Source organism: Triticum aestivum, chromosome 4B (assembly GCF_018294505.1).
Source record: "Triticum aestivum cultivar Chinese Spring chromosome 4B, IWGSC CS RefSeq v2.1, whole genome shotgun sequence".
NCBI classification, from domain to species: Eukaryota; Viridiplantae; Streptophyta; class Magnoliopsida; order Poales; family Poaceae; genus Triticum; species Triticum aestivum.
In genome coordinates, this window is record NC_057804.1 from 478,430,669 (window position 1) to 478,445,895 (window position 15,227).

Sequence of the window (15,227 nt, forward strand, 5' to 3'; positions counted from 1 at the left end):
CAATCATCAAAGAACTAATTTCAATCCTTTCAAAAACAAATTTCACTAGCATATTTACACAAAAGATTGTAACTTCGTATTTCAAAAGAGTGGCAAAAGGCATTTTTTATTTTTTACAAAGCGATTTCAATTATTCTAGCTCAAATTTCATATTTCATAACAAGTGAAACTGATTAGTTACACTATCAAAGAGTAATTGATTTCATTTCTTCAAAATGTACATTTCAATCAATTCATAGATATATCTCATTGTGATTCCAATGTCATTTCGTAAACATATCAAAGTTCAAATATTTCAAAGAACACAGACTATCAATTTCGCATATGTGCACACTATTTTGTACAGTTTCATATCACAAAACCAAATGACACAAAAATTGATTCATTCATCTTCTCAATTATATCAATTGATTCCACTGGATCCCACAATTCATAAATCATGTCGTTCAAATCATGTTTCAATGTATTTCACACACATTCCACAATAATAACCGATGCTCTCTGTCACAAACATACCAACACCTGAAATTGATGGAGCATGGGGAGGCCGGCCATCTGGTAAAGAAGCAAGGGATGTTCAAATCATGCAAAATAAAAAAGGAAATCATTAAGTACAAATGGAGAGAGGTTAGGGGAGATGGGCTTCATTACTCACCAGATCCGGTTACTCCTACTTGGAGTCGTCGGATCGAGCAACGCCAGTGCGCAGTGGCCCGTCGTGGTAGGTGGCCTTCATGGTGGAACCTTGCTGGAGCAGCTCCCCCCAACGCCCACCACAGCGTAGCCGGCGTCCGCCGGCGTGATTCGGCGTCACTCCTCGCCGGCCTCGTAGTATTGCCATGCCACCAGTCTTGCCTATGTTCCCCCGTGGTAGGTGACAGTCACAGAAGCCGGATCCGCTGTTGGAGGTTGATGGAAAAGCGAGATCTATTGGCAGCGGTGACCGGCATGGAACTCACGAGAGAGAGAGAGAGAGAGAGAGAGAGAGAGAGGAGAGAGCTTGATGTGGCTAGGAAACAACAGTGGGGGCTTGATATTTCTCTGTCGTGGGGGCCATCTCGTATTGCATCTGTATAGGTCTCGTATCCTGAATCAGAGGTGGAAAAAGAAAGTTTGTTTGTGGGGGTCCAGCCGCATGCATCTGGAAGCATCGATGGATGGCGGATTTGCCACTGGTACATGCCAGTTCCGGTAAAAAAACGTATTCACACGGTGAAGGCTGAGAGGAAACAGGGAGGCTTGGCAAATGGGATCTTGAGATAATGAACTAGAAAGAGAAAGAAGCTCCGGTCAAAGTGGTGCAACTTCTAAGGGCATGTACAATGGTGCTATCTTAAGAGTGCCACGTAGGATAAATGATGAGGTGGAGGAGAGAGAACTCGTAAGAAAAGGCTTGTCTTCTCTTATTTAAGATAAGACAAGAGATGATCTCTTAGCACAATTTGTCTCACCATGTTTTAAGGAATTGCTAGTTATTGAAGATAAGACTAAGATATAACCCATTGTAGACATACATTTTTGTCATCTCTAAATTACATGCAAGACTTAAGATAAGACTGTCTTATCAACCATTGTACATGCCCTAATAGGCTGAGTCAAGCGGTGAATTAGACCGAGGAAATAACTGAACAACAAAGAAAACACGTGGGAGGTGTACCATCACACCGATCTAGACCAAAGAAAAACCCAAAAAAGAACCGGCAACCAACTATGGAAAAACCAATTACACGTGTTAATTAAAGAGGAAGCACCGCTATAGCGTCAAACACACAGTAGTTGGGCTAGCTTAGCCACTTTAACTTCTCTCTATATAAATCTCCCGCCAATGTTGAAGCCTCTCTAACTCCCATTGATTCAAGAGTTTCTAGATCTGACAAATTTCTGAAAGTGATACATGACGCACCTAAGAAAGTCCCTACAGAGTCTCGGCTCATAGTAGCAACAACCCCATAACTCACGTTCCTCATTACCGCATCATTAGTATTGAATTTTACATGTTCCGTTGTGGGAGCTAACCAAGTTGGCTGTCTTGATACAACATTTCGGTTCTGACCACTGTTTGATTTAGCTAACACCTCGATGTCAACCAGGTAGGTGTTGATGAAACAATGTATTGATAAGGGACTCTAGAATATGTTCTCATGAATAGCCTTTCTTCTTGCTTTCCGGATTGCCCACATCGTCACTATCATCTTTGTAAAATGCTCGTGAGTAAGAGTTTCATGCATCGAGAACAACCAATTCTTAGCACTCATCTCCTGGTTTGCACAAATGTGTTCCACAATTTCTTCCGTCCGCGACACTGAATGCTACTGGGCCAGCCCATTTCATTCAAGTCATGTGAGTCGCTTCCACTATTTGCCGTCTGCGGGTGGCAAATAGGAGGAGGTCGCAAGACAAAAACCTTATATGCCGCTCACTGCGTCGTAATGTCGACGCCTCGCACAAGGTTGCACGAGCGAACGACGAAGTAGGACGGCCCAACTGCTAGCGAAGCTTTTTTTGTACACTATTTCTATCGGTCTAGGGAACCTTCTAAAATGTTCCTAAACTAGATTTTTTTTCGGTTTTTCTTTTTTATTTTTTTATTTTTCCTGATCCTTTTTTTGTTTCATTTTTTTGTTTTTTGTAATTTCAAAGAATTCATAAAAAGTCCAGACTTTCAAATTTTGTTCACATAAAAAAAGGATAAATTTTGTTCATATTTTCTAAAATATGTGTGGATTTTCAATATTTTGATCATGTTTTTTACAATATGTTCATTTTTTTTGAAAAATTGTTCGCATTTTCCAAAAATGTTCGGAAATTCGAAACTGATTCACGTTTTTGTATAGAATTTAGGAATTGTTAACATTTTAAAAAATTGTTCAAGTTTTCAAATTTTGTTCATGTTTTTAAAATTTGTTCAGAATTTCAATATATTTTTAATGTTTTTCGAAAATTGTTCACTTTTTTAAAAAATGGAATATTGAATTTTGTTTACGTTTAAAAAAACTGTGCATGTTTTTTCTATAGAATTTCGGAATTTTGTTCTCATTTTTCAAAGTTTGTTCACTTTTGAGAAAATGTTTAGTTTTTCTATATTCTGTTCATGTTTTTAGAAAATTGTTCGCTTTTTCAAAAATTGTCCAGAATTTCTAAATTTGTCATGTTTTTTCATGGAAATTCAAAATTTTGGTCATGTTTTCAAAACTTGTTCACATTTTTTAAAAGTGTTCGTAAATTGAAAATTGAATGGAATTTCAAAACTTTATTCACGTTTTCAAAAGTTGTCCACAAAATTGATTATTCAAATTTTCTAAAATTGTTCGTGTTTGCCAAAAAAGATCAGAATGTTAAAAAAGTGTCATTCTTTTGGAAAAGTATTCGGATATGCTGTTGTAATTATTTCTTAAAAAATTTGCGGTTCCCATTAGTCACTAAGGCCCCGTTTGATAACAAAGTATTTTCTAAATATTTTAAGGATACTGCAGTTTTTAGGAATACCATAGTTTTATTTACAATGAGTTATTTGGTTGCCTCTAATAATTATGGTTTTAAAACTATAGTATTGTCTAAACTGTAGTTTTTTCACTGCATTAAAAAAAGAACCCTTGACCTCTATTTAAAAAACAGAGCATGCGAAAAAGACGGGTGGGGCGTCGTTATCTTCTTCCGTCGATCTAAAACAGAGGCATCGCTCCCACGCCGCCCCGTCGCCTTATAGCTCCCTCGGTGGCCATGGGGATGGAAAGAGACGGGTATTCAGAGACCAAAGCCGAGTATACAACCCTCACCCTCCCTCGATTCACTCCTTCCGCCTCTCCACACTGATCGCCGGCACCTTCCTCCACACAGCTGTGCCTTTTCTAACTATGCATGTCGCTGAGCTCCGCTCGAGTTGTTCGTCTAGACTGCTAGCTGGGTCTCAAAGCTTGTTAATTCAACTCCACTCGAGTTGTTCATCTAGTCTGCTAGCTGGAGCTCAATGCTTGTTAATTCAGGACTGCTCGAGCTGTTTGTCTAGTCTGCTAGCATTCTTAATACAGGACTCGATGGTGATGCAAAGCACCAGGTGATTCACAGGCGACACCATGCCTTGGGTGATCTTTTTTGTATACACAAGTTAGTCATTCAGCTTCAGTTGTTATGCACGCAGATGATAAGAGATAGCCAGCTAGCTAGCTACAAAATGCAACAAAAATAGTATTCAAACGGCCGGCCAGCTGCACTTGTTTGAACGCAACGGGTAGGCAGCAAAAATTACTGCGTTGTGCGGCAACAACCAAATAGATTCTATGTATTGTGAATACTTCAAAATACTCTGTTATGGTAAAACCATGATATCTCATACCTATAGGTAAAATCACTGCAGCTCTTTATATAGTAATACTTTGCTATCAAACACAGCCTAACAGGCATCATTTGCGGCGGCTGGGTACACACCTTAGAGCATCTCCAACAGCCGCGCTATAGCGCCGCGCGCAAAAACCTTTTAGCGCGCGCGCTGCGGCTGGTTTTGCGCGCCCGCCTGCGCTGGCTTCAGCAGCCGCGCCATAATGCAGCACGCGCGCGCCGTTCCAACAGAGCGCAAAAATACAGCGCGCGCGACTCGCCGGGCATTTTGCATATATGGATATTTTGGACAAAAATAAACATGTAAAATTTGACACAAACAAGTTGATGAATAAAAATTCATGCCCACAAGTTCATCAAAATCATGCCCACAAGTTCATCCAACCAAGTTCAAATGCAAACTAAAAGTTCAAGACATGAAAGACACATCAAGCTTCATCTTCATCTTCCTCTTCTTCGTCTTCGTCCTCATCTTCCGAAGACGACTCTTCCGCCTCCGAAGATGAACCTTCCTCCCTATCCTCATCACGCACTGCATCACGCACCGCATCATGTGAAGCTCCGACGGTGTTGACAAGATCTTCAACGGCATCTTCATGGAAATGTGTGTGAGAAGCCATGGCGGCCGGAGGTGCACCCATGGCGGCCTGAGGTGCACCCATGCCTCCCATGAGAGAAGCAAAACTCATGCCTCCCATGGCGGCCATAGCGCCGGAGGGTGCTCCAAAGCCACCCATGCCTCCCATGCCTCCAAAGCCACCAATGCCTCCCATGGCGCCGAGGCCACCGCCTCCCATGGCGCCGAGGCCACCCATGCCTCCCATGGCGCCGAGGCCACCGCCTCCCATGGCGCCGAAGCCACCCATGCCTCCCATGGCGCCGAGGCCATCGCCACCCATTGCACGAACCAAGGCTCTTTTTCGGATCAAGACTTCTTGTTGGGCAAGATTGACATACTCCTTTTGCGCCGCATTGAGGTTAGATGTGTTCATGAAGAACAAGTGCTTCTCCCATTCCAACAACTTAGCTCGCTCCTCGTTGCTCACTTTCCTCTCCTTCAAAGTCACCTTTCTCTCCTCGGCCGCCACCCTTCTCTCCTCGGCCGCCACCCTTCTCTCCTCGGCAGCCAACCTCCTCTCCTCGGCCACGACATCTTGGTTCCTTGCCATTTTCCTCACCTCATTCGCTTCGACCCTTGCCTTCACAATAGCTCGCCATCCCGTGCCGCCTTGTTCTTCTTCGCGGATGTTTTGCCCTTCTTCGCCCGCGCCGCATTGGGTACCTTCTTCGACGGTGCGGCGGCGGCACGGGATGGCGCCGGCGCGACGCCACCCGGCGCCGGCGCCGTAGTCATCCGCGGCGGCAAGAAGAGGCTGCGCACGAGGCCGACGCTCGGCGGAGCTCCGGCGGTGGCGACGCCAGCGCTCGCCGCGCTAGGGTTTCTGGCGGCGGCGGGGGGAGGGGGGTCGCGGATGTACAGCGGGTGAGCGGGGCGCCGGTGTGCGCGTCCATGGCGGGGGGCAGGGCGCCGGTGCCGGCGCGCGCGGGGCGTAGGACGAGGAGAGGGAGAGAGTGCAGGCGCGAGCGCTCGAGTGTGCCGCGCGCTGTAGCTGACGCTCCAAATACACCGCGCGGATAAGTGTTTTTGACCGCGCGCCCAACCCGTTATCGCGCGCGCGCCGTTTTTGCGCGCCCGCTGGAGCGAGCCGCCGCGTTGCGCGCGCGCTAAAAAGGCCTATTTTGCGGCGCGGCGCTAGTTTAGCGCGGCTGTTGGAGATGCTCTTATATAGGTTATATCTCTACTCCTAATGACTGAGTTGGTAGGATTGCGTCCACGGTTTATTTTCGTCCGGTTTATTTTCGTCTGGTTTATTTTTGTTTGGTTTAATTTGGTCTCTCCTTCCATCATCATATCCTCACGTTGATTTTTTTCACCCTCCCAATAAAAACTTTCTTAACATTTACAAACTTTTCCAATAAAAACTTTTTTAACATTTACAAACTTTCCTAACCAGACACCGTCACAAACGGGCAGGTACATAAATCACATTACAAACATTAAAACCCTATTTTCATGAAAATCAATTCAAAATCCTAACTTTCCTAACGCATCGATTCTTACCTTTCCTATGTACCTCATTGGTGCCCCATCGATGCCCCCTCCCACCAAATGTAAGTTCTTTCATCCCCTCGCACGATCCCCTCGAACCACCGTCAAAGTAAGGAAACACCCAGCGCCTTTGTTCCAAATCATGCCATTTTAGTCAACGCCAAGCTGCTCATGGCCGGGGACGCCGTCGTCTTCATGCGCCGCGCCGACGGGGAGCTGCTCGCCGGGCGCGCCCAGGTACCCCGCCGTCTCCCAGCAGGCGTCCGAGGGCGCCGAGCGCCGGCCACGCAACGCGCGCGCGGGTCCCGCCCGAGGAGGTGGACGAGGCCGTGTGGCTCGCGGCAGAGGGCACGCTCTTCACCGTCACCTACTACCCGCGCCAGGGCGCCGGGGAGTTCGTCGTGCCCAAGCAGGAGGTGGAGGACGCGCTGATCGGCGCCTGGGCACCCGGCGTGCAGGTGCGCATGAAGTTCCTCGACGCCGAGGAGCGCCGCTCCGAGTGGAACAACGGCGCCGTCAAGGCTGTCGAGTCGTCGACCCCTCCATCTGGCGCATGCTCGAGGTACATCTTGCGTCCATACATCCATCTCTCCAGTCAATCCATCTGATCATTGCGATAATTGTCTGGTTGATCGATGGAGTCCACCTCTGTTTGGTTCAGGCATGCTTGCTTCAATTTGTTTGCTCTGCCATTCAGTATGGAGTAGCCCTAGATGTTCACCATGCTAGCGACTCGCCCGTCAAACCGCAGAGATCCCTCGCATGGAGTAGCCCTAGATGTTCTAGGCCACCACCGCCAATCCGGCGAGCCTACGCTGCGACCGTTCATGGCGCCTGGGGGCAATGAACTGGCATTGCGGTCATGGAGGGGAGGCTCAGGAGCAGGGCGACGCTGGCTGGTAGAGGAATTCGAAGGAGCCAGGCCGCCCTGGCGATCACCTTGACTGCTGTGTCGTGCACCAACTAACGGCAGTGTCCGCGGTGGTGAAGAAGCATACACGGCGAGGCTAATATAAGGTATACCTTGGAGGACGCAACCCCCTGTCGTCAACACGTCATGGCCCGAATCGCCTGGAGGCCGCAACCCCTGCCTGTGCTCCAGATTCACAGTGTGTCCTGACGAACGAGGCAACAATCTCTGAATTGAATAATTGATCGTTCATCCCGTTCTACCGCTGATTCGCTCGGCGCCACCTCTGTGGTACTCTTGACTGCTTTCACATATCCCCACAAGGTATAGTACGTGGTATCCCACCCCATGTCATGTAATTGCATTCTGAAGCAATTAGTACATAGGAGTCAACCCATAGGATAAGGAGGACCCGGTTATAGATTTTTTTAAGGGAGGGTGTGCCGTGTACGGGAGCATATCTGTTAGTTTGTATCCTATGTTTAACAATTTCGGAAATTTTTGTAGTATAAAAATCTCAATAGTGAGGATACATTGCTGAACGTGATGTGATGTATATGATTTAGTTTATCATTAGTTGTTCTCCTTGCCACTACCCACTAAATTTCAGATCTGCCTTCAACTTCTAATGGTAAATATTCAATTAATTTTAGTCGGCTCAAAAGGCTTCAAGCTTCTTTGTCCATTATTTCCTGTTCAACTTTAAGAAACCTTTCAGTTTGTTTTGTTTCACTTACTTTACTATTCCTTCTTGATAAACTCACCAGGTACTGTATATATCTCTCCCTGGTCACAGTGGGATGGCTAATAATTTCATGCACAACACCACAATAGCAGATATTCGGAGATTTGGAATTGTTTTGCTGTTTTCTTTCTATGAAAGATAAGCATGAATGCAGCGATGGCAAACCTAAACATCGTTGCCAATTTTCTCTTTCACAGAATAGGATGAATGTCACGGCAGCAGCTGCAAACTCCAAGAACGTTATTGTCATGGGGGGCACCAGTTTCAATTGTGTCTTCTTGCAAGCTCCTTGTCAATGAGAGGCACAAGGTCAGTCTGTACTCTGTAGATACATTTGTGATGCAGTGATTCTTCTCTTATGCTAACTAATACATTGATTATGTCCTATGATTCTCTAGGAGCACTAAGAAATTATATGTTTTCTTAAGGGTCACATCACACGAGGAAACTCTCACCCACAGCCATGAAATTTCCAATTGAATCAAATGCAAATTATACATAGTGCTCTTCCAAGCCACAGTTCAACCCCCACTTCTTGCCGCTCGCCTTCAGCCCCAGCAAGATGATTAAATATTTTACCTCAATCCATATATCAGATCTCGTGCTCAAGAAGACGATGGTGAAGAGCATGATAATGATCCAAATGTATGCTAACAATTGGTCCAGTTTAGAAATCTAAACAGGAAAGCTGAGGGGCCATTTAGTTTATACCCAGGCCCACCTCGCCAGAGATGGTGCATGCAGATATTTTGGCGAACGATTCCCCTGCCCCTGTTTCGCCTGTCCGTGGACGCAGAATGAAAGCAGCGACCAGTTTTTTTTGGCATGACTCCTATAATTGAGTTTCAATCCAAACAGTACCCAGTCAATGCCGAACTTCTTACTCAATATGACTCCTCAGGTTTCATTTGTTGGGGAGGCAGACAGAAACAACGATAACTAATATTTTTTTCTTTTCACTCACAATAATATTGTCATCAGATACAATTGCTATCAGGTTAGTGTTTTGTGAGCTTTCATCATGTCCCTTTATGGAACTTTTAAATGTTGATTATCATTTATCACTGCTGCTACTTTATGCAGAGTATTGATGTTTGTACTGAAGGAAGTCCAAAAGTCTTATCAATGCAGGCAAGACACTTGATATGACAAATTTCAAGTGGAAACGAACAAATATTATGCTTGTTCATCGCTTGATGTCTACCCTGACTATTCTTTCATTTGAAACTCGCTAATAACAAGTTTTTACTCTGCTGTTAAAACTGATGTTGCTAATTCGGTTCATAAAATTATTGTCGTTATAATTTGGCGATGTAATACTTTGCCATAAGCCAATATCAAATTATGAAGCATTGCTATAACTTCCAACGTGGTGCTAGAGCATTATATATGAATGTACTTAGTTAAAGGCCATCCAAAGATACACATTTGCAAGGAAACTGCACAATGTCAATACGAATATGAAAGATAATTGGATAAATAACTTTGAAATCTGATCTTTTTCTGATGATAACACAACTTACGCTGATTTCCATAATGAACAGAGAATAGAAAAAGTGTTGTTGCGGCCATGACTTGAATAACAAACCAAATTCACAAGGTCAGTACTGGACTATTGGTAATATATATTCTTTTGGCAGGGATTTAGAAATACTTCACATCTCTTTTTAGTGGATTTTGTGATAGGAGTGAGAGTTGAGAGTGAGCGGGTTGGAGGCTGTGGTTGATTTGTTCAGTTACGAATGTGAGCGGAATATTTTCCCTACTTAAGAAAAAGTGGCAAATTGGATAAGGCAGTCATATTTTTTTGATCAGGTCATACAATATATTTTTTAGGATAGAAGGGTAAATGCATTAGTTTGTTGTTTTAATAGTTAATAACAGACGCGGTGGTGTATTAGTTGCATCCCCAACAACAGCCATCATATTTTTGTTTTGTGGTAATGCATGACATTCAACTGTATGTTACAACATGGCAATGCCTCATGAGACATCGAATTTGCCTTCTTGGCTTGGGGTCGTCATGGGCGGCGCACGCCTCCTCCGCCTTGATGGTCGTGGCGGATCGGCACGAACACGGGAGGAGGGGATCATGACGGAGAGCAAGCGGTTGGTGGGGGCACTCCTCCTTGGTGGTCCGTGGGGAAGTATGGTATGAAGGGAAGAGGGCGCCAGGACGAAAGTGAGATGAGTCTCATCCGGTTATAAAGTAGAGGGCTCCAGCGAGAAATATTAGGCTATGGTGGGAAACTGAGCTGGAAGGAGAGAGGGTCCGACATGAGGGAAGGGTGCCTCATGGTGTGGGGTTTTGTGTTGTGTTGGGACCGCGTGTTGGAAATAACATGGCGGATAGTTCGGACAGCGACATTGCTCCCCATATATGAGATGGATTTGGGGCAGCCTGTACTAAACCCGGGCAAACGTCGGGCCGGGCCGGGTTTCGGGCCGGGCTTGTAAAAGCCCGACCTTCATTTCTCAAGCCCGAGCCCAGCCCGAAGCCTGAAATACTCCCTGTTTTCAAGCCCAAGCCCGGCCCAAAATCAATCCTGAAGCTCGAAAGCCCGACCCGAATGCTGTTTTTTAGTACGCACACGTGCAAGCCGTCCCGAAGCCCGAAAGCCCGGCCTGAAATACAGAAAAATTGAAGCTCGAGCCCGGCCCGAATTATCTTTCGGGCTGCAAAACAAAGCCCGAGCCTGGCCTGAATGTCAAGCCCGACCTGGCCCGACCCGGGTTTTTCGGGCCGGGTCGTCGGGCCGGGCTGCCCATGCCCGGGTTTAGCCCGGACTGTCCAGTCGGTTGAGTTTTGAGACCGTTGGGCGCCCGTTTGAAGTCCAAACATGCCCGGACGTACGAGGAAGAAATGAGCTTCGACCATAGAGGTGATCTTAATCATTTATTTGATTCATTTATATACATTATAGCCCGTAGCAACGCACGGGCATTCTACTAGTAGGGGAGGGTTTCGAGTTCGATCGCCTGCACTGCACGCTTTTTTTTGAGGTCCCGTCGCAAGAGGCAGTTCGCGAGTGCAGCCCGTTATTTTAGGACTATCTGGGCTTTTGTTAAATCCCGACCGGTTGCCGAAAGGGCTGTCGGCCCAACTAATGGAACCATCGCAAGGCCCAGAAAGCGACCGGATCGAATCGCTTGCCGACGAAGCAAATCGCCGAGGCGAAGGAAGGAAGGAGACCGACGCGACTGTTATCCACCTGTCCACCCTCCTCGTAGCGACCAGAGACACGCACTCATTTCTTTCTCAGGACTACACATATCGGAGAAACCGAGGCCCCCCTTCCAGCCGCGCGAGCAACTTCTTCCACTTCGATCGATCCAGAAAGAGAGTGGTTCCGATGGGGCTGCAGTGGATGCTCCTGACGTGCGTGGTGGGGGCGGAGGCGGCGGTGGCCGCGCTGCTCACGCTCCCGGCGCCGCGGGCCGTGCGGGCACAGATCGTCGGGCTCACCTCGATGCTTCTGCAGCCCATGGCCGCCGTGCTCCCCTTCGCCGCCTTCCAGCTACTCGGTGCGTGCGTGCGGGGCCTCGGCCTTGCAGCGGAAACTGACGCGTGCGAAGCTTCTCCTCGGTTCAGGCTCTGACGATAGATTTGCGTTTTTCTTCTCTCTGGTGTGTAGATATCTACTGGAAGAACGAGCACAGGCTGATTTGCACGGGGGAGATGTGCACCTCCGAGGAGCGTGTCCGCTTCGAGAAATCCGTGAGTGAATTGAGACCTTATGTGCTCGAATTTGTCGGCGTATTTCTAGGGTTTTCTGCCGTTTGGTTCAGTACAGTTCATATGGGGGGAAATCGGTAACTGTTGCTGTAGAGTAGTAGAGTACACGTCTTCGGTTTGGAAGGGGACTAAAAACACCAGTTGCCATCTGCCTTGACTTATAGCTGGACTGGTGAATTGTAGCTAGACTGGGCACATGATGTAGTTTCAAAGCCAGATCGTAGCTGTTTCCATGGAGGTTTAGGGGTGATCTGGTCTTCAATTTGATATGATGTATCACCACCACTTCATTTTGACATTTTTTTCCTAATTTAAAGGCTTTATATAATATAACATGGAGATTCTGTTGTTACTAAAATGGCCTGAACTTAGAGGTCATTACTATAGATATTTGCAATTGAAAAGAGAAAATGGATGTGTTTTGATCTTATCATCTTAACACATCACCTATTTGCATTCTAGTTTGAAGTAACTAGGTGTGGGTGAAGATAAGAGGGTGACGATCCGACCTGGTAAATTAGTGGAAGCTTCAGCGATTATTTGTCAATGTGGGTTTCGGTTCTATATATTGTTCCTACCATCTTTGTACACAAATTGAAGATATCCATTTGCAGCTGGATTGTGCAAAATCAGCAGAGCATGCTCTTGTTATTTTTATCTGCTTGCTCTGAAACTGGCAATCCTTCTGCTATTCTGTTATATTGAGGTTGGAGGAATTTCAATCCCTTATGTCAAGAAAAAATATAGACACCCTTCTTAATTTGCCGGTTGGTTAGATACTAATTGCATGTACTAACTCAACACATAGCTGACTTAGAACTTGCATCCTACCTTCTTATTATAGTATTTTCTGAAATCCTTTATCTCTGCAGCATGTGTATAATCAATTTGTCCACATAGTTTATTATTTTCATTTGTGGCATAGATTTGCCATCATATTTAAGAACTAAAAGCGTCAATTATTTTTCTTTATAAGCATCTTTTTCCTCCTTGATAGAAGTGTATAATTAAGCTGACCCATCAGCCAACTGTACAGCTTTCAGCCGTTTACACAAAGGAAATTGTGCTCTATTGTTGCTTTATTTTTCCCGTTTCACTTTTAATTGTTTCTTGTTCAGATTTTCAAGTCCCAGAGGAATGTCATCCTTTGTGTTTCAGTATTTATCCTTTATTGGTAAGTAAACTTCTCTGCAGGGTCTGATTAAATAATGTCTATGAAGATTTTGTATTTAATCCTTTATTTGATGTTTTACTTCGGGATAGGTCCATCTATCGCATTTGCAAGTTCAACAAGGACATCAAGGCACTGGAGGAGGTTGAGAAGCGCATCAAGGAAGAGTAGAATCATCCTAGTTTGTGGTGAGTTATTGAACATGACTCAACGCATTATCAGTTTGACTTAGACAATGCGTTTACATGGACATGTGGTTGATTAGCTCAATGCTAATTCAAGAATGGTCTTTTGAGAAAAGATTTACTTGTGCACTTGAATCATAAGATTTTTCTTGTTAGTGTGCGTTGATGTGCTTTAATGAGTAGACATCGCTAAATAAGGCTGGGACGTGCTACACTGGAACTTAGATAATGTTCGGCAAATTCCTGCATTGTAACTATATTAACTGCAGAACACTAGTTAAGTCTGTGAAGTTAAGGCAACTTGGACACTTCTGATTCAGCCATATTAGGGTTGTTACTCAATGAATTGTGCCCTGGTCTGATTGATTTTGCTAAGGTATTACAAACATCTGGACATGACTTGACTAATGATGCCTGCCTAAATATGCTGATACACAATCCACTGTGTGCTTAGATTTTTTCAGTGTTTTTTCTCTCTAATGTTTGCTTTATTGATACTAGTTAGTGCTCAAGGATCAATTATAGTAAAGCTTGAACATGCCACCATTCATGATCGGACATGTGAACATTGATATATATGCCTTCTCCTATTGGTGGTGAAATTTCTGAACTGTGCTTTTTTAACGGCAAGCTGATGAATTCCAATATGTCCATGGCAAAAATGGTCCGTTAGTTTGTTAGCTAGATATATTGATTACAATGCCAGAAGCTTCCCTAACCAGCGCTAGTTTCATGGTGGCAGAATTTGCGGCCAGGTGTTTAAATGGTGTTCTAATTATTCAGGAACAGACAAACAACAACCTGACTTCTAGACTAGATGTAGATGTCGATATTATATATACTTCGATAGAGAACCAAATGCTGATGTGAACAGATTCGTAATAGTGTGCTTATTTACACATGAAAATTTGTGTTTCATTACTCATTTGTTCTACTTCCATCGCATTTCTGTGCTTGTAATTTTTCTAATCGGAGAGAAAATTGAGATTCATCTTTAACTAGTCCTTCACTGATGCAGATGGATTTTGTGGTATTCCCGACCTTCAGCAGATGTATCCAGACTTTAGGATATCCATTGTATATTTGGTTCTCCTATGAGCAAGTAGAATGTAACCTGTTTCGACGCTTCACATTCCTCCTTTCTTGGACCGGCTGTTCTATATGTAACTTGTGGCGGTGGCTACTACAAAGACATCTAAATGTTTCCATATTAGTCATCCTTGAAGTTTGAACATCTGCTAGTATGTTGACTGGACCGACCTTTCGGTGGTCTTCCGTGTTGAAATAGTCTGGTGTTTCTGTAGAATTTCACTCCTTGCTTGATGTCGAAGTTCCCAGCAGTTGAGATAGAGACCCGGTCACAAATCGAGGCGGATGTTTTTCAAAAAAAGAATATCTAGATGGTCGATGATGTTCTGTACGTTTGTGGTGTTGGAATGGCAAACTTACAGAACATCTCCGGCTGTAATTTGATGGCGTCCGACTTGGTGAACGCCCATAGGAACTGTTTTTTTGGAAACAATATGAACTGTCTTGACCTTTGCTGTCTCGCTGATGTAGGGGCGTACGACCCCAACATAAGCTCGAGTAACTTCGTAAAACCTGTAGCAAGTCGGCTGTCCATTTCATCGCACAGCTACCTTCTCCACACGGTATCCGTCTAAACGTTCGCCCTGGTCCGATCGATTGAAAAATCAAATGCATAGTGTCCGTTGACAGTCAAAAAGACGCTGATTTCATAGTTTTTACATGTCCAATCACAAAAAATATCTTAGTCCAACAGTCTGAGCAAAAAAAAAAAAAAGAGGGATTGTTTGTCCTGCCAGACCGGCTATCCGAGCATCCTTGCTCACTCTGTCGTTGGCTCCTCCTGGCCATTTGCTTCCGTCTAGTCCGTCTCCTTCTCCGTTGTCTCCAGCTGCTCCTTCAAGCGCTTCAACATTCCTAGATGAACAGCTTGCATGATCATCCTTGCATCATCCAACTCCTCTAATTTTAAGGTCAACATCTTCGAATCCTCTTAAGTGGCCGCGAT

At 45.0% G+C, this 15,227-nt stretch overlaps 1 protein-coding gene and 1 long non-coding RNA gene across 2 annotated transcripts; one reads left to right on the forward strand and one right to left on the reverse strand.

Moving 5' to 3' along the window:
• Positions 1 to 366: 366 nt before the first annotated feature.
• Positions 367 to 1,247, reverse strand: LOC123095015 (uncharacterized). Its single transcript, XR_006446077.1, has 2 exons — positions 656 to 1,247; positions 367 to 555 (listed from the first exon to the last, which is right to left on the reverse strand). It is a non-coding gene; the product is annotated as an uncharacterized lncRNA (long non-coding RNA).
• Positions 1,248 to 11,312: 10,065 nt separating this feature from the next.
• On the forward strand, positions 11,313 to 14,503 carry LOC123092817 (uncharacterized). Its single transcript, XM_044514649.1, has 5 exons — positions 11,313 to 11,625; positions 11,736 to 11,818; positions 12,955 to 13,010; positions 13,100 to 13,195; positions 14,211 to 14,503. The coding sequence occupies exons 1-4, from the start codon at positions 11,454 to 11,456 to the stop codon at positions 13,176 to 13,178; spliced, it is 390 nt and encodes a 129-aa protein (XP_044370584.1). The 5' UTR covers positions 11,313 to 11,453; the 3' UTR covers positions 13,179 to 13,195; positions 14,211 to 14,503.
• Positions 14,504 to 15,227: the final 724 nt, after the last annotated feature.